Consider the following 18950-nt stretch of genomic DNA (forward strand, 5'->3'; position numbering starts at 1 on the left):
GCAAAGTCTGAATTTTTAGCATATTCTGTAAGTATATTATCAATTAGCTTTTCAAAAATTTTCATAGCCATTTCTTTTTTTTAATAATAATAGAATTCTTTTTATTATTTAAAAAATCTATTCAAAAATACTTATAATATTGATGCGAATATTTTATCATACATCGCATAATATATCGTAATAATATTATAATAAATATTGAATAATTTAATATATTGTTTTCAATGCTTTACCGGTATCAAGTTTAAATATTAATGATCATCTAATCAGCTACAGAAATGAGATGAAAATTTTCACTCAATTTTCATTTCCAATCAAAACTTATATAAAGCGTATAAAAATTATATTTGGAATTACGATATAATTTTAATCCATTTTATTTTATATGTTGACTATTATATTTTCATAAAAATCCTATTAATATATATTTTTTTAATTTCTTAATAATGGATCAGTTACTTTGCTGTTCATAATACTTTGATTGACCTCTATAATATTAGTCTATATATATTTATAAATTAAGATAAAACAATTTTCGTTTCTCCATTTTTATAAGCATGCTTATGTTTTTTTTTGTTATAAGCATTTATTACTTATTTTCAATTTAACAGATCTTCGAATAATGGTAACTTTATTTATATCTTCATTACAGACTCAGGAAAAATATTATAAACATTATGGGAATTGGATTTTTTGTATAACTTATAATCCGATGCTTCCGTCACAAGTTAGTCTCGGACAATATAGAAAAATTAAATTTTATAAAATAAACTTCTGACTTGTACCATAACAATATGGAGCTTATTATTTATTAAAATGTTATATATATATTTATTTATGTATAATATCTAAATTCTTTATAAAATCTAAAATCCTTTACGGATTGTAGTTTTCAAATACTTTGAATCTATAAATTTAATCAATTATAAATATTTATCCAAATAAGTCAAAGATAGATTTAATAAACTCAGTCTTTAATTAACTAAATAATAATAAATTTAAGTATGATATAATGACGATATTGACGAATACAATTTACAATTAAACTTACCTCTTTATTTGTTCAAATGAATTCTCTTTACATTTATTTTTATATAAAAAAAAAAAAAAAAAAAAAAAAATCAATGTATATGATATAGCATATATATTATTATATATAATATTATATATATATATATATATATATATATATATATATATATATATATATATTTAATCGATATAATAAAAATATTAAAAATATTCTGTATTGTAATAAAAAGAATGAACTAAATAATTCGTGAGATAAATAAAATTTATAAATTAATTATGGTGGACAAAATATAGTATTTTTTCATTGTCTTGTATCGATATATTACATTTCCTTTATAATATTAATTAGAAGTAAATTTATATTCAATCCAACTCAACAGGTTCAATTTTTACTTTCTTTAATTCTGGTTGTTTCGTGCAATCCGATTCATTTTTTTGTCTGTTATAACCTACAAATTTTTATTTACAAAGTAATATCTATAAATGTATTAATGATATTGAAGTATTAAATAAAATGCCAGTCAATATTACGTATAGTAATTGCAAATGTAAACAAACATCCTTTTTCACAATCTTTTACATACTGCTCCTTAATTTCTAAAATTTCAAAAATAAGTCCTTTAAAACATTGCATCTTAATAGAATTAATTAATGATAATAATGATCAAATCAAAACATAATTATTAATAAAATATATATTTCAGCCATTAACGATGTTTTTTTATTTTAATAAATTAAAAAACATATCATATTATATACGAAATGCTTATTCATTGACTATATAATAATGATATAAATACATACATAATAAGAATATTATCTGACTTTTATAATATCTAAAATTTATAAAAAAATTTTATTAACATTCAAATATAACGTAATTATTTCCTTACTTCTGGATTAGTGTAGACCTATCAAAATGAATCTAATGATTTTTCGAATATTATTTTATTTTTTAAATTTTTTTTTTCTTTTCAGGAAATAAATCTTTAATCTATTAAACAACATTGAAAATTATACCATCATATATTTTGAATAAATGCAAGAAATTTTCTGATTTGAATTGATACTGAAATAATATATATATATACTGATATATGAAATTATATTTTACCTCGACGACAAAATGCAATGCAATCATTTACGTCAGCTGCCAAGTATCCTCCTATGGAATAATATATTTATATATCATTTAAGATACGTAATGACAGGATATCATATAAAAAATTCTATATCAACCAAAAGTAGCTCCTTTATAACAGTCTCGTATACATTTTGATTTCTGTGATTCATTGAGTGCACCAACTATAAAAACATTCTCATTAAATAATGTAATTTAAAAAAAAGATTATTACAAGATGTAATATATGATCCATCCGAAAATGAAAAACTACTTATAAAATTTCTTCTTTTAAAATCTGTTATTATTGATTGAAGTAAGTAAATGAGCATCAATCAATTACATTTAATATTTCAATACTTTTTCTTTTAATTTATACATATATATATATATATATATATATATATATATGTGTATAAATTATTATATATTGTTTTATAAGTTTTAGATTAAAAATGAAAAGTAGCAGATGAAAAAATTTCTTTTAATTTCATACTTGTGATACTACTGAAATTAAAAATTTACTAATAGTTATAGAAGATTCGTATATCGGCAATACTTTACCTTCACAAATCTGTATACAATCATTTAAATCACAATTCACAGTTACGTAGCAAATAATAAAGAAAAATAGTACCGTTCGAAATTTCATTGTTATTAATTTAATGTAAATATTATTATAATGTAACTGTAAATGGAATAAATTCTTGAATATTATTTTCTTCTATGTAATTTTCTATTATGGTCAATTTTATTGTATGCCTAGTAAAAAAAATTAATTATTTAATCACGAGTTATTTTTGATGAATCACGAATTATATATATAAATTTAGTCAAATTTGTTTTTACTAAATATGAGCTACTATTTTTTAATATTTTTAATATTAACATTTTTAGAAAATATCTTTTCGAATAATATTCCATATTAATATTCTTCAATATGTTCTTATATGCTTTTTAATATTGTAAATAATTTTAATTTAAGATTTTTAACAGATGGGACATTCTTGCAGTCTAAAAAGATTAGAATATTGATTCTACCACTGAATAACTTATTTATAATTTCAAACTTTTGTATAATATTCAGCTTTTCTAGAATTCTATTTAGTTTTGAATAAGAAATAATTTGTTTTGTATCTATAATACATTCGTTTTAAATCCTTTAGGATTTCTATATATGTAAACAATTTCTCTAGCCTCTTATTTGTACTTTGAATCGATTAACATTAAGCAATATTTTTGGTAATAAATGTTTTATACAGAAAATTACATTATTATGTGATAATATATTATATCTATTTAAATTATCTAATTTATATTCAAGAAAATGAAATATTATCAATTTTTATATCATTTTATTAAAATAATATTGAATTTAATTAGACACCAAGTCTCCAATGATTATTAATAAAGATTACTATTCTCCGGACAAGATAATTATTTATTTCGTTATTGTACTAAGGAAAAAAGATGATATTTTAAGTGATTTTACTGATAAAGTAAAGTAACTGACATATAATTTAAGTAAAAAATAAATTTAATTAATTATGTCATGGGAATAAACATAAGTCCAATAATCAAGTATAAATAATAAAACTAATATTTCTTGATAATTTTATTTAATCTTTAAGGTAAAGTACAATACAATAGTACAATTATACAGAGAAGACCAATAAATTAATAATGTAAAGTTATAATTTCAATTGATTTTTCTATATTCGAGCTGAAAACTAAAGACCGATACACTTAAAATACATAATTTATTCAAATACAGAAATAATTCACATTATAAATAAGATGTTTTTACACTATTGAATTTCAATATTTTATATCTCTCTATACCTATATATATTCATATTTAATAAGACGAAGGAAAATTTTTTTCAATCATTTTAAAAGATTTTCCTCTAATTTACTTTACTTATTCGCAAATATTTATACACATACTATAAAGACTATTTTTTGTCTTCAATACATCTACATGTAGCCTAAGAAAATCTATTAGAAAATATGTTTTACAATCACCTTGGTTGGCCATTGAAATCTATAAATAAATATTGTACTTAAAAAATGAGAACTTAATTCAAAAAAGTGTTTGATGTATATAGATTGATTATGGAAAAAATGAAAATGATGATAATGAAATATTCATTGTTTAACTGTCGTCTTATATAAATTACTTTTTTTATTTGGCTACTTGGCCGCCACTCTTAGGTGTTGAATAATGGGTTTTTCTGTAGTCATCTATAAAACCAAAATTTAATAAATATCAACATTATACCTATTACAATAAATGAAAAACTATCATTCGAAAAATTGTAGTTAATACTACCTGATGGATATGTGAAAACGAATATACAACCAATCTCGCAATTTTTCACATAATCCGCTTTCACTTCTACATTCAAAGAAATAATTCGAATAAAATAACAATCTTGGATAGGATTATTGAATAATGTTTATATTTCAAAATAATAATAATCGCTTCAGTTCCGATAGAATATTAATAGCAGTGAAATGTATTATTAATGGCTAAGATGAGCTAACACGCACTACTTTGCTTTTAAGAATTAATGAAACTATCTCGTAAATTTCTTTACAACATTAAGATTATTAAATTTTTTATGCAAATTTGAATATATATGTGCCTGAAAGTAGATATGTGTCTTATCGAAAAACATACTATTAAAAATTGTATAAAATATTCTATATTCATAAAATATAATATATTCTTGTTAAGCTTTTCATTTCGAGAAAATCATTAATACCTCAAAATAAATTAGTTATTAAAAATAATTATTTATATAATATTGACGAACAATATTATAATAATAGATAATCTTATTATAAAAAACATTTTGAGTAGAAATATAAGTAATATTAAAATTGATATCTTACTTTTCCGACAATGTGCAATGCATTTATTTACATTTTTCAATTTGTATCCTCCTATTTAATAATAAAATTTATTTAATAATATATAATTTTCTGTTATATTACCTTAAAATTGTAAGTATTTCAAATTTTACTGACCACAAGTAACCTCCTTATAACAAGATAATAAACATTCTATCTTCTGTGCTTCGTTTTGTGCACCGACTACGAATAATGTTTAATTATAAAATTCACATTAATATATTGAAATAAAATAAAATAATTATGGCTTTCTATAAGAATACATGTAATTTTTATAACTAACATAGTTTATCAAAAAATTTTTTATTTAATGAGTTGTTCTCAATGGATATGCAAGTAATCGGAAAAAATAGTAGATAGGAAAATATGCTTTCAAGCGACAGGAATATGTGTATATATATATATATATATATATATATATATATATATATATATATACATAATAATAATAATAGAATATGATAAATTTACTTTGTTCTATATTTGATAATTATTTGAAAAGTATAAGTGCATATACTTTCTTTGAGTACATTGGTAAAAGTGTGATAATGTAATCGAATTAGTCAAGAAATAGCATATGTCCGAGAAACTATAACTTGTTTCCAATGTTTCACATTTCTATACAACAAAATTTAATAAGAGACAATGGATTTCTGATTCCCTTATGAAGACATTTTTTAACCTTAACTCATTGTATCTGAAATTGTAAGCATGAAGTGGAAAGAGTATGTGGATGATGCTGATTATATTTTCGTTGTACAAATTTAACATTCATCATTCATTTAACGTTCATTAATTAAAAAAAAAAAAATTATTGCTCATTCCAGCGCCTAAAAATATTTTCTCAAAGGCTCGCTTAATTACAAACAAACAATCAGTGATTTATAATGTTTTTATTTTATAAATTATATTTTAAGTAGTTCAAAAAATTAATTAAATATTATTACACATAAGTGTATCAGTTACATTTGAAATTTGCTTATTAACTATATAAAAAAACTTATATTTCTAAGACGATAATACGAAATGTAAGAAGTAAAATTATATTTATAATTACACCATAATTTCTATATTTATTATTGTAACTATAAGAAGGACTAAAATAATATAACTAAAAGAAATCAAGATAAGAATAACAATTTACCATCACACATTTCAACACAATCAATTAAATCACTATTAACTGTTTCATAAGAAATAAGAAATAAAAATAATAGAACTATATGTTTCATTTTTATAAAATATGTTTAAAATAAAATCAAATAATTTCTTCAATATAATTTGTGTAGTCTAATATTTTCACAACCACATTCTTATAATATAGCCAGAATGTTAATAATAATGATATTATTATTTAGCATTTATTCCCGAATTACAGATAACGTTTTGTGATTTTGTTTTTAATGATTTTGTTATTTCACATTTCATGAATTCTTTATAGTTTTTCAATAATATTCCAGCCCATAGTGAATAGACACCAAATGATATGTAATTTATTATTGTAAATATTATTGTTCATTCTTTTTTTTTCTACATAGGCTATCTCAGAGTTTGAAAAACCTTTGATGAAATAATAAATTTTAAAAAATAATAAAGTAAGTTTATCCGAAGAATAAATAAAACGTAAACATTTTACTGTCAAAGTATACTGAACAAAATCTTAAAATATATAAAGCATAACGTAGTGTATTATGTGTACATCATCAGTCAATAGAATAAATTTTTTTCCTACTTCTGTTTTCTAACAATTTCAGAAGCACTAAAATTTTTAAGCCTTCCAACAAATGTCGTAATTTTATATTACAACTTGCATGGAAAAAAGCAATGAGAATGTACTTCGTTAACTCTTTTTAATATTATTCCTATTTTTAATTTTTAATAAAATGATTATATATTTTTATTTGCATGATGTCATTTGAAAAGAAAAAAAGAAAAAAAGAAAGAAAAAAAACGTAATTTTTATCATAATTTTCTATAAATTAGTGAAAACTCTTGTTAAAAAAATTAAAAAATTATTACGATTTAATTATATAATAATTTTACGTAATTTAAAAGCAGTGTTTCATTAATATTACATAGCATTATTTGAAGGAGATTTTTGTGATAATTAATCCTTTTTTATTTATAGTAACTATACTTATTTATAGTAACTATTTGAACTATGTACATTTAAATTAAATTACAATTAAATAAAAATAATTCAAAGTCATTCAATCCAATTAAATGTTAAGAATAAAAATGTTTATTTCTTAATATTTTATTTAAGTATTAGTGTCATATAAAATATATAAAAGAAAATTAATTAATCAATTATATTAAATATATGAAATTGTCGAAAATATTTGAATTATAAATGCCTAATAAATAGTATAACATTTAATTTATATGTAATGTATATACAATTAATAAATATGCTTGACATTTCTACGTGTACATGCAACGTAGAAACGAATCTTGGATCTACAAATCTACAAATTAAGCTTCCTTAGCTTTATTAATAAAAAGTAATCAAACTTTTGTAATTTTTCTATATATTTATTCTTATTTTATGAAAAACAGCGCAGACTATGTGACGTATGTAAAATATTATATTAAAACGATAAATATTCTCTATGTTTAACAGATACTATATTTTCTGGTATTTTCAAAATTTTAGAAAATTCAGTATGTAGCAGATGAGAAAAAAAATTAACAAAAATGACACTTGAAATGACAAATAAAAACTTTAATTAGTTATGACATTAAGAATAAATAACCAATAAAAACTAGTATGCATTTGTCTTCAAAGCTGGATTTACAAATTTTGTATTCATCAACTTATCTGAAAATTGAAAATAGAATGACAAACGAAGATAATTAATTACTAAAGAAATTCAAATATTATTTTTTAAAAATCATTTTCCATTGAATCAGTATTTCTCATTGCAGATATACTAATGAACAGCACCGACTCGTGAATTGTTTGCTCTTTCTTTTGATGGATCATCTTTTGAATTATTTGGAGGTTTTGTTGTAGCTATCATTCAAAATTATAAAATGATAAGAAATTAATACGATAATATTAGAGTTTATAATATTTCAAATTATGCTAAGTGAAATTACCCTTTCGAAGATCAAAAGTGAATCTGCATCCCTTTTCACAATCTTTTATAAATGACGGTTTCACTTCTAGATTCAAAGAAATAATTCGAATAAAATAACAATCTTGGATAGGATTATTGAATAATGTTTATATTTCAAAATAATAATAATCGCTTCAGTTCCGATAGAATATTAATAGCAGTGAAATGTATTATTAATGGCTAAGATGAGCTAACACGCACTACTTTGCTTTTAAGAATTAATGAAACTATCTCGTAAATTTCTTTACAACATTAAGATTATTAAATTTTTTATGCAAATTTGAATATATATGTGCCTGAAAGTAGATATGTGTCTTATCGGAAAACATACTATTAAAAATTTGCATTAAAATATATTATTATTTATTAAAAATATATTAAAAGCGCCTTTCCAGTTTTTTACATGAGCATGATTAATAAAGTTTTTAAAAGTAAATAGGCGAATATTATAAAATAGATGTATTAGTGAGAGAGTTTGCTTAAATGTCTTGGATCTTCTATTCTTAATTTGCCTTAGATTTCAGAAAAGAATCTCGATTGATATACGTATTATTATTTAATTTATAATTACGCGAATAATATCAGATTAAAAAAATAATCTCAACTCTATTCTTAATATATTAAATTAAGCACATACGATCTTATTCGATTCAGCTCTAATATTTAATAATGTTTGCCATAGTTTATCAATCGCAAAGAGTCGGAGTCATAACATGACGACATCAGATTCAAGATATTGGATTAGTTGAGTTTTTAGTAAAGTCACTCGAATATAGATTGTGTTATCAGTGGGATCATTTGGCAATGATTTGTCAGTCTACAGAATTGAATGTCACGGTATCACGGTATTACTATGTACTATAAAACGTTATCAATAAACACTTAAATGCTGATTATGTAGCTAAACATCACATTTATTTGAGTGAAAAATTTTATTCAATTCTTAATTATTTAATTAATAAATTCTGAAAAATATTACAACAATATAAATATGTATCTTACTTTTATGGCAAAATGCAATGCAATCCTCTACAGTTTTTAATAAATGTGCCCCTGTTTAATAAAAATTGATATATAATTTATATTAATATTCCTTTGAATATTTGTAAAAAGATGCTTAAATTGTTATTTTACTGACCACAAGTAACCACTCTATGACAATCTGCTATACATTGCCTTTTCATTTCTTCGTTGGGTGCGCCGACTATGAAAAAACACGCTCTTTCAGTAATATAATTTTGAAAAAATTGTAACATTAATTAATGGAGATTAGTGAACGCTCCCTGATCGATTAAATTTACAATATCATATTTTACGTGAACATTAGCATTTTTTATAAATAAAATTTCAAAACAATGAATTATACGTTTGGATAATTCATAATGAATATAAAAAGTTTACTTTTATTTTAAGAATTTCAAAATCATGTATCATAAAAAAAAATAAAGAAAAACTAAAGTGAAATGAATATGTAATAATACATTTTTATAATATAGTTTTCATCTACACATAAATTACATATTTCCCGTACAAATACAAATACGATATATCAATAAATATATCAACGATTTTATAATGATTTCATTAGAAAATTATGAAATTCTTAAGCTTTTGAAGCTAATTATTTTAATTAAAAGCTCGATTAATAACTAATTATATGTGAAGCATTAATCAATTAACCGAATGTGATACTTCTACAAGTTATAATATTTAATAATATAATATTATATGATAAAATTTACCTTCGCACATTTCAATACAATCAGTTAAATCGCAATTAACTGATACATAAGAAATGATAAATAAAAATAGTATAATTAGAAATTTCATTATTATAATTTAATTGTATTATATGTGATAAAGTTAATTCTTTAATATAGAACTTTTATTCTGATTTTCTTGTACGACCATCTTTTATAGTACACCCAAAATATTAATAATAAATAAATGAGTAAATGTTCACGAATTATACATAAATTTTACTCAATTTGTTTTTTAATGTTTTTGTTATTTCATGTTTTATGAAATTCGTTAGTTACTGAATAATATCCACCTCATAGTTTCTCCATATCTGATTAAATATCATATATTATTGTGAATATTTTTATTTGAGATTCTGTTCAGAAGGTTATTTTATAGAATTGAAAATAATTAAAGAAATTATAAGAAAATGAAAATACAATGCGGAACGTTAACAAAATTTTAAATAAATGAAGAAGGCAACGTGTCCAAATATGCTGCAAGAAGTACATAATGTAAATAAATTCATAACAATTAATATAACGATAATAATTTAAATAATATTAATAAAAATCTCAAGTTCAAAGAACTTAATTTTTAAAATGGCAAAAATGATTCATAATTTTTAATTTTCTCATATAGAAAGTTAGATTTTTGTCAATTATATTAATCAGATTTAATTGAAAATTGATTACTGTTTAAATAAAATGAATTGATTTAAGTTGATTATTTATATTAGTTGTAGCTGAAAAATTTCTACAACAAATTGTGCTCATATTTATTATATTTTCAATGATTTTAGTTATACTACTTGTATTCCTGTGGTTATAATTCAAAAAGTTTCTATATTTTATTATCAAATAAATACGGTCTCATCAATTTCCTTTCTATACTTTAAGTTGAAAAAATCAACAATTTCGATGACGAAGGTGCCATTCAACTTGAAAACATTATAACAAATCATAAATAAAACACAACAAACCATGGTGTAATATAATTTTAATAAACTGCAGCATGTCATTTGCATTTAATAAAAATTATTGTCTTTTAAACAAAATTTATAGACTTTTAATTTATTTAATCTTTATAAGGCAGATGAATTTTTAAATTCAATTAATTTGGTAATGCTTAGTATAGATAATGATAACAATTGTGGTGACATAATGGTTTACCTGATTATTTAATAAAGTTCACGACAGTACAAAAGATAAAAAATCCAAAACCTTTATTATTATTTAGGATATCTGATACTCTGAAAACAGAGAGGATGCAATTTAATTATATAACATTATTCTTTTTTTTTTCTTCCGTTTTTTATTTCTCTACGAAAAGTACTATTATTACATTAAAAATTAAGCTATTAAATATAAAATAAAATTTATGATAAGAAATAGCACATATTAATAACAATGGGTAAAATGTAAAATTTTATATACAATGCAAAGACAGAATAATATTAATGCATTCAAATAATAATATATATTACATAATTTATAATTTAATTATATTTTCATTGAGTCTTCGTTGGATGTGCAAATAATTTATTATAAAATATTGTAATAAATATTTGTTTATATTATACAAATGTCATTCGTACAAATATCAGCTTATAGATGACTTTATTTAATTCAAATTTCGACATTTTGTTTCGTATTTAATTTCTTAACATGTTATAGAAACCTGTTACGAGTTTCAATTCAATCATCACATGATATACTTATATATATATATATATATATATATATATAAATATAATTAAATATAATATAATAAATATAATATAATTAAAACAATTAATAAATCTTAAGAAATTAAAGTATGGAATGTACGATAAAGTTTAAATAAAACGACATTTGTTAAAAAAAAAATATATATATATATGATTGGTGTACACTTATTATCGTGGTTGTATACAAAATTTTTTTTATTTAACCATGCCTAAAATATAAGAAAATAATTAATGAAAACATATTAATAAATTAGTGGGGAAATATTGAAATTTCATTTATTTTGATGTTTTCTTACGTAGGTATAATTATTTCATTCCTTATTTACTGACTATTGAACATGTTGAGCTTGCTGCCCCGAATTATTTTGTCCTGCTGGAACTGATAATTGTAATTATCAGCAAATGTGCAGTAATGACTATAATACAATTAATGAAAATATAATTCTTGGATACATTACCCACTACAGGTGCAAAGTAGGTCGAACATGCTAATTCACAACTCTGTGCAGCCTGTCTTCGAGCTTCTAAATAAATTAAAAGGTACGAGCACGCATTTTTTTATTAAAATTATTTAAATATAAATTACTTATATATTATATAACACGAATATTAGTTTAACACGAATATTATTAATTATTTATTGCAATTTTAAGCGATTGATGACGATGTTAATACTCTCTCAATTATAGAAGAAGATCGAAAGTTAAAGTAACAATATTTCAATTCACTTCATCTTCACGTAAATATTAAAGATTATTGCTTAAGTTGCTATATTTATATATGTTAATACAAACTATATTGGTAAATTATCAATTATTGTCTATTCTCTATATAGTTTAATATCGATAGTTAAGCACATTAGACATTAGACTTAATGACATGAACTCAAGTTCTTAGGAGGTCCTGGATTTTCAACTGAAGTTGGGAAAATTAGTTGAAGATGAGATGATTATGTAATGACACGGACAAGTGTACTCTAGATAATATAAAGCAATAATTCAATAGTTTTATTCGCAACTGTTTAATATTTGCATACCGTGCAACTAGCAATAACAACGTTATTCCCTTTACCATACATTTAGTCATGTTTGTTCAGTGAAAAATATCAGACTCACTCAAATAAACAAAATGACAATAATGTTAAACTCATGATCAAACAGCAAAATGTTACAGGGAACTTCACAAGAAGGACTATAATGCTTGTACGAAACCCACATTATGAAGTATTTGAAGAGAAAACACTGCGCTAATTTCTTGTTTCGATCAAATTTTTATTTATATGAATTTTAGTGTGAAAAAACTATTTCTCAGACTATCCCTAAGACGTTACATTATCTATTCTTATATTAATCTATAAAGTTTTGCGAAAATTAATATATTAGGATGTATCTTACTTCTGCGGCAAGCTGCAATACATTCATCTACAGTTTCACGCTTATATCCTCCTATTGAATTAGAAAATAATTTATAATTTACATTTCATTGTTATTATTAAAATAATGAATATAAAAATTTTTCTTAACCACAAGTAGCAACTCTATAACATTCTCGTTTACAAAACCACTGTTGGTGCAAGTCCTGGGCACCAACTATAAAAAATAACTGATAATTTAATATTTTCAAAATAAATATTTAATCGTGATATTAATATGAATGTATTGATATTAATTATTTTACAATATATCATAAATATCTTAAAAGAAATCATTTAATTTTTTCATATTCTGCATATATATATATATATATATATATATATATATATATAATTGGACAAATTGTATGAAACCTTTGATCGCGAATATATTGCTTTTCAATATTTTTTAAAACAATAATGTATCAAACATCTTTAACATTTTAAACAATGACGAAATATTAGTTATTGAGTAAGAAAATTTAATTTGTCGATTGGGACGAATTAATTATTCAAACATTAAGGTAATCAATCATAAAAATAAATAATACATTCAATTAAAAAAAATTATTAAAATATCAATATTAAAATAAATATAAATAAATGTATAATGTTTCTTTATTAAAATCAACTAAATATAAATTATATTTTTACCCAATGAATGTTAATATGAAAGCTATGAAAAAATATTATAAATTTCTAAATTGTGAATAAAACACATTACTTGATTTTGAAACAGGTTATCATACCTTTGACATTTCAAAATTTAATAATAAATATTGTTAATAATTAGAATTTTTACGTTATATAAAACTGTAAATTAAAATTGAAACAATAATTTACCTTCGCACATTTCAAGACAATCATTTAAATCGCAATTAACTGATACATAAGAAATGATAAATAAAAATAGTATAATTAGAAATTTCATTATTATAATTTAATTGTATTATATGTGATAAAGTTAATTCTTTAATATAGAACTTTTATTCTGATTTTCTTGTACGACCATCTTTTATAGTACACCCAAAATATTAATAATAAATAAATGAGTAAATGTTCACGAATTATACATAAATTTTACTCAATTTGTTTTTTAATGTTTTTGTTATTTTATTTTTCCATGAAATTTGTTAAAGTTTCAATATTATATTCTACTGAATAACTAGATATTTATTTACAAGTTATTTATGATTGCAAAAATTATTATATGAAATTTTCTTCTTTTAAAATCGAAAATTCGTGGAAATTATTATATACGATTAGATAAAATAAAAATACAAAAATATTAATAAAGAATAAAAATAATAATTATTAATTCATAATTATAACGGAAATAATATTATATTATCACATGCAAATAAAAAATTAATTACGAATACGAAGGCATAGAATATGAATAACGCAAGCTAAATTATAAAAGTACTATTATTGTATGTCGAAGAAATATATTCATCTATATTGTTTATTTATATGTAATATTAGATTCTTGTTAATTATATATATATATATATATATCAATAAATCTATTATTAACTTATTATATTAATTAATTCAAAATATTTCATATCAAAATGAAACTTTTTGAAGCAATCAGTCAGTGTTCAAATAGCTTCAATAACAAATATTCTCTACATATTAATCAATAATCAATTATTAATGAACATTACAGTATTTACTAAATTTTTGGCTAAATTAATTTTATTGGGCGCTAGAACCCAACGGCGTTATTGTTTATTATTTATTCGACACATACTGTCGAATAATTAATTTAATTCTACATATTTTTAACTAAGTTGTGCAATTGACGTTGAAAAGGTCAATATTAATGTTGTAGATATTTATATTTAAATATTTCATCTGGAAAAAATTATAAATATTGATATTTGATAGTTATTAAAATTTTTTCATTATTCCAAGATTATCGGAATTTTATAGAAACAAATGACTATAAATAAAAAAAATTATTGTTATTTTAAAAACAAGCCTAAGGTAATAAAAATATATAATTTCCTTATCAAGAAAAACTTTCTCTTCAATATATATATATATATATGTAGATATATATGTAGAATATATGTAGACATTTATGTAGAACATAGATTATTGAATGTATTTAGTGAGTAGAGAAGATTTAATTTTAATAAATTTGATTTTTCGAAAAACATGAAATACGATAAATACGATAAAAGAAATACAAAAAGTGAACAAACTCGCAATATAAACTAAATCATCTATATTATATTATAATACGATTGTAGAATTATTATGTTGAAAGAATGGTAACCTTACTAAGTTACGTCCGTTTTACTGCATTTTATAATTTATAATTAATTATATACAAATTGATCCAGAACACGAGAAACTCGCAATGAAACAGCGTACAAGAAGATATGGTAATAGAAATACAAAAAAGGTGTGACATAAAAAAAAAAGTAAAAAGTATTTCTTGTTATCAATATAAAAGTTATGTTCAATTACTAGTTCTAGGAAACTCAGCTCTTAAATTTTCGTAAAGTTAAATTTAGTTTTAATTATTACTGTACGTGATATTCTTCCATATGTATATATATATATATATATATGTATTCTTCAATTCTTTAATTTTGTAGAATAAATCTAGTTAAACATAAAATAATGAAAAACGATATATGATGTAATAGGTTTTATTTATCTTTTACTTATAATTTCTTCATTATTTATTTACTTATAAGACTTATAAATTCATTCAGTTCTATGTATTTTCAAGAACGATTCTTTTTTAAGACAAAATAAATTGTGAATAAGTTTATACACATTTTACATTATTCAACTGAAAATATTTCTGAATATAATATACGTGCTTAATAAATATATGTGTATGAAAAGAAAAATATATGTATACGTTTATAGAGATGACTTAAAATATATAAAATTAAATATTTCATTTGCACATAAAACATAAACTTTTAAATATTATTATGCCGTTCAGTGCGCATACGGTATCATATCGGCTAGAGTAGAATTTTGAAAAAATAATATATAATTATTTTTTAAAATATCATTTATGCTTATATTGAAATATAATTATTCAATTTATATATTTTTCGAAAATTTCTATTTTCTGCAACCAAGAAAAAATTGTTTCGAATAAATTGATGAAGTAATTAATAGGAAAATAACAACAGTTTCATTATTCGTAATTTATTCAATTCGTTTTATTCTGCTTTATTAAAATATTTATTAAAATGTATTAAAATATTTTCATATTTTCATAATATACAATACTAAGAGAACGTCTTGTGGAAAGAGAAAGTTTTATTAATATATCAATTCATATATACTGATTAATTATTACATGAAAATATAACGTTTCCATAATTAAATCAAGTAAAAATTTTATAAATAATGTTATTGGTTCTTAATTTAAATATTGTGTAGTTAACCGTTTCACTATCCGCTTCCTGAAGCTTCTCCTGAATTTGCTAAAATATTATATCATTTAAAATAAGGAAATATATGCATATGTCTAGTAAAAATTTTTTTTTATATTTACTCTTTTTTCGGAAGATGAAAGTGCATGCAATTTTACAATCTGACAAGGGTTGTCCAGTGACTTCTAAATTTAAATAAAAATATATAATAAATATATAAAAATATATGAAAAAAATATAATTTAATTTAATTTAATATACCATTTAATATTTTTAATCTAACTATTAGTTTAATATCTTTAGCAATTTCGGTTACATTTTAATTAGTGTTATCGGCTCTTTCGAATACATTAGAAAAAATTAATAGAAATAATATTGAAAAAGTGCGTATGTCCAAACCTATTTAATAATATTTCAAGCTTTTAGTCAATTAATATAATGATATAGTAGACTTATATGGTAATACTTTCAGGAAAGTTATAACACATTAGAGAATAAGAGAAATAAATTATATCTATAAATTACATAACTACAATTATAAATAAATTATTATTTGAAATTTTTTTAATTCATGTTCCCCTCGGTACTAGTAAATTTCACTTATAGCTAGTAATATTCAATTTATACATTTTTTTCGTCTTTTTTCTATTATTACACAATTATTATAAATTTTTATCTAATTCAGCGTTTGCGAATTGTAGCTTTTAATATTGTTATAATTAAAAAAAAATTTTTGTATTATTATTTTTATTTTGCATAGTATATTACGTATCAATGTATAATAAAATAATAAAGTTTTTACAGCGTATTAGTTTTACATTATATAAGGTTAAACAATCATTAAACTATCGCGACCCATTTATTAAACCTTTCTTAGTGTAATTATATTTGCATAGAAAATAATATCTTACTTGTACCACAATGAGATATGCAAGCATCTTTAGACTTTAATTTATATCCTCCTATATACGAATGACAATATTAATTGATATGCAGGCAAGTGTTACAAAAAGAAATTATATATATCATATTTATATATGAACTTTCACTGACCTTGTGTAGCCGTTTGATGACACTCCATAATACAATTCCACCTTTGAGTTTCATTGGATGCACCAACTGTAAAAAGCAGCATGGAAAAGAAAAAAGTGGGGGAAAAGGAAGGGAAAAAGGCAATGAATATTTTAGTAAAATATAATAATAAATATTTCGTAATTTATTAGTAAAATAAAATAATAAAAAAAATGTCTAAACTATAAAATTTGTGTAAAGCAAAGTTTCATTGACATATTTATATAATGAAATTACAAATTAATTACCAATACTTCATTTACTATTTGTAAAATCTTTTATTCATTAGTTGCATAAATACAATATTTATAATCATTATCTATCATTACAGAAAAAAATTGTTATTAATTTATTATATATGCAATCAAAGCAAAACTATTCTAGTATTTTATGTCAGTTTGATTTCAAATAATTTGTTGTATCAATTTTCATCAAATGTGTACAATATTTAAAAATAATTCTTTACAATACACAATAACTTCATATATCGACTAATCTATTTGAGAAATGTCGATATACGGGGAATCTGTAAATTTATATGAAATTATAATTTAACTTTAATTGATGCAATGCTTGAACATTGAACAATGTAATTAATAGAATAATAGAGAGTATAAGCAGTATCATTAAAATTATAGAAAATATGTTTACCTTGGCACAGTTCGATGCAATCTACCAATGCACAATCAACCGATGCATATGAAAGTACAAACAAAAAAATGGCTGTAATGAGTATCATTTCCTAAATATTTTTCGATCTTAAATAAAATAAAACAAAAAATGTTAAATATTTAATATGTATACAAAATTTGTTCAGCCCTCATGTTTTATAGTATGCCGAGGACATAAATGATGAACATATCATATAAATATACATGAAATACGCATAAAAACTTAATGATTTTAATTTTTAATTCTTTTGTTATTGAATTGTTATAAGTTTCAACAATTCAGCTCAGAAATATTACAGATTGTATAAATATTTATACTTGAAAGTGAGAATTTAAAATTTTTTATAAAGTCATTACAAAATACATTGATCATAAAATATGCATTCGATAGAAAAAATCATCAAGCATATTAATTGTTTACAATTTCTGATTGACTGTTATATATAACATGATATTACTTATATCAGCAATTTCAATTTTATTATATTTAATTGTATGATAAAATAATTTCTAGGAATGCCCGATTAATTTTTAAAGCGCAAGTTTATGATTTTTATAATTACGATATATAATCATCGTATATACGATGTATGTGATATATAATCCATATCGGTTAGTAACGTTTCTCAGATATGTTCAAGGATATTTGTAACACCGAGAAACAGTAGCATAAATTATATATATACATAGTCTAATGCATTTGATGAGTAAATATAAAACGAATC

At 21.4% G+C, this 18950-nt stretch overlaps 2 protein-coding genes and 3 long non-coding RNA genes across 5 annotated transcripts; all 5 read right to left on the bottom strand.

Annotated features, from left to right (window-relative positions):
• Positions 1-1395: 1395 nt before the first annotated feature.
• LOC105362683 (uncharacterized) lies at positions 1396-2831 on the bottom strand. The gene is made up of 5 exons (XM_011500167.1): positions 2717-2831; positions 2272-2337; positions 2147-2197; positions 1564-1629; positions 1396-1481 (listed from the first exon to the last, which is right to left on the bottom strand). Exons 1-5 carry the CDS (start codon positions 2802-2804, stop codon positions 1396-1398), a joined length of 357 nt encoding a protein of 118 aa, XP_011498469.1. The 5' UTR covers positions 2805-2831.
• Positions 2832-5088: 2257 nt separating this feature from the next.
• Positions 5089-6305, bottom strand: LOC105362455 (uncharacterized). The gene is made up of 3 exons (XR_912883.1): positions 6213-6305; positions 5186-5251; positions 5089-5101 (listed from the first exon to the last, which is right to left on the bottom strand). It is a non-coding gene; the product is annotated as an uncharacterized LOC105362455 (long non-coding RNA).
• Positions 6306-7778: 1473 nt separating this feature from the next.
• Positions 7779-10046, bottom strand: LOC105362456 (uncharacterized). Its single transcript, XM_011499895.1, has 6 exons — positions 9933-10046; positions 9329-9394; positions 9193-9243; positions 8171-8236; positions 7972-8084; positions 7779-7889 (listed from the first exon to the last, which is right to left on the bottom strand). The coding sequence occupies exons 1-5, from the start codon at positions 10018-10020 to the stop codon at positions 8002-8004; spliced, it is 354 nt and encodes a 117-aa protein (XP_011498197.1). The 5' UTR covers positions 10021-10046; the 3' UTR covers positions 7779-7889; positions 7972-8001.
• Positions 10047-13046: 3000 nt separating this feature from the next.
• LOC105362457 (uncharacterized) lies at positions 13047-14027 on the bottom strand. Its single transcript, XR_912884.1, has 3 exons — positions 13914-14027; positions 13183-13248; positions 13047-13104 (listed from the first exon to the last, which is right to left on the bottom strand). It is a non-coding gene; the product is annotated as an uncharacterized LOC105362457 (long non-coding RNA).
• A 2587-nt stretch (positions 14028-16614) lies between these two features.
• On the bottom strand, positions 16615-17473 carry LOC105362458 (uncharacterized). Its single transcript, XR_912885.1, has 2 exons — positions 17395-17473; positions 16615-16668 (listed from the first exon to the last, which is right to left on the bottom strand). It is a non-coding gene; the product is annotated as an uncharacterized LOC105362458 (long non-coding RNA).
• Positions 17474-18950: the final 1477 nt, after the last annotated feature.

This window comes from Ceratosolen solmsi, unplaced genomic scaffold (assembly GCF_000503995.2).
Source record: "Ceratosolen solmsi marchali unplaced genomic scaffold, CerSol_1.0 scaffold41, whole genome shotgun sequence".
Classification (NCBI taxonomy): Eukaryota; Metazoa; Arthropoda; class Insecta; order Hymenoptera; family Agaonidae; genus Ceratosolen; species Ceratosolen solmsi.

Bases quoted from the DNA above. Each gene is read 5' to 3' on its own strand.
- LOC105362683 (XM_011500167.1), bottom strand. From the start codon at position 2,804: ATGAAATTTCGAACGGTACTATTTTTCTTTATTATTTGCTACGTAACT. The intron at 2,338-2,716 runs GTAAAGTATTGC...ATGTTTTTATAG, and splicing joins TTGTATACAGATTTGTGAAG to TTGGTGCACTCAATGAATCA. The intron at 1,482-1,563 runs GTAATATTGACT...AAAAATTTGTAG, and splicing joins TACATTTGCAATTACTATAC to GTTATAACAGACAAAAAAAT.
- LOC105362456 (XM_011499895.1), bottom strand. From the start codon at position 10,020: ATGAAATTTCTAATTATACTATTTTTATTTATCATTTCTTATGTATCA. The intron at 9,395-9,932 runs GTAAATTTTATC...GTTTTTTCATAG, and splicing joins TTGTATTGAAATGTGCGAAG to TCGGCGCACCCAACGAAGAA. The intron at 9,244-9,328 runs GTCAGTAAAATA...TTTATTAAACAG, and splicing joins TCATAGAGTGGTTACTTGTG to GGGCACATTTATTAAAAACT.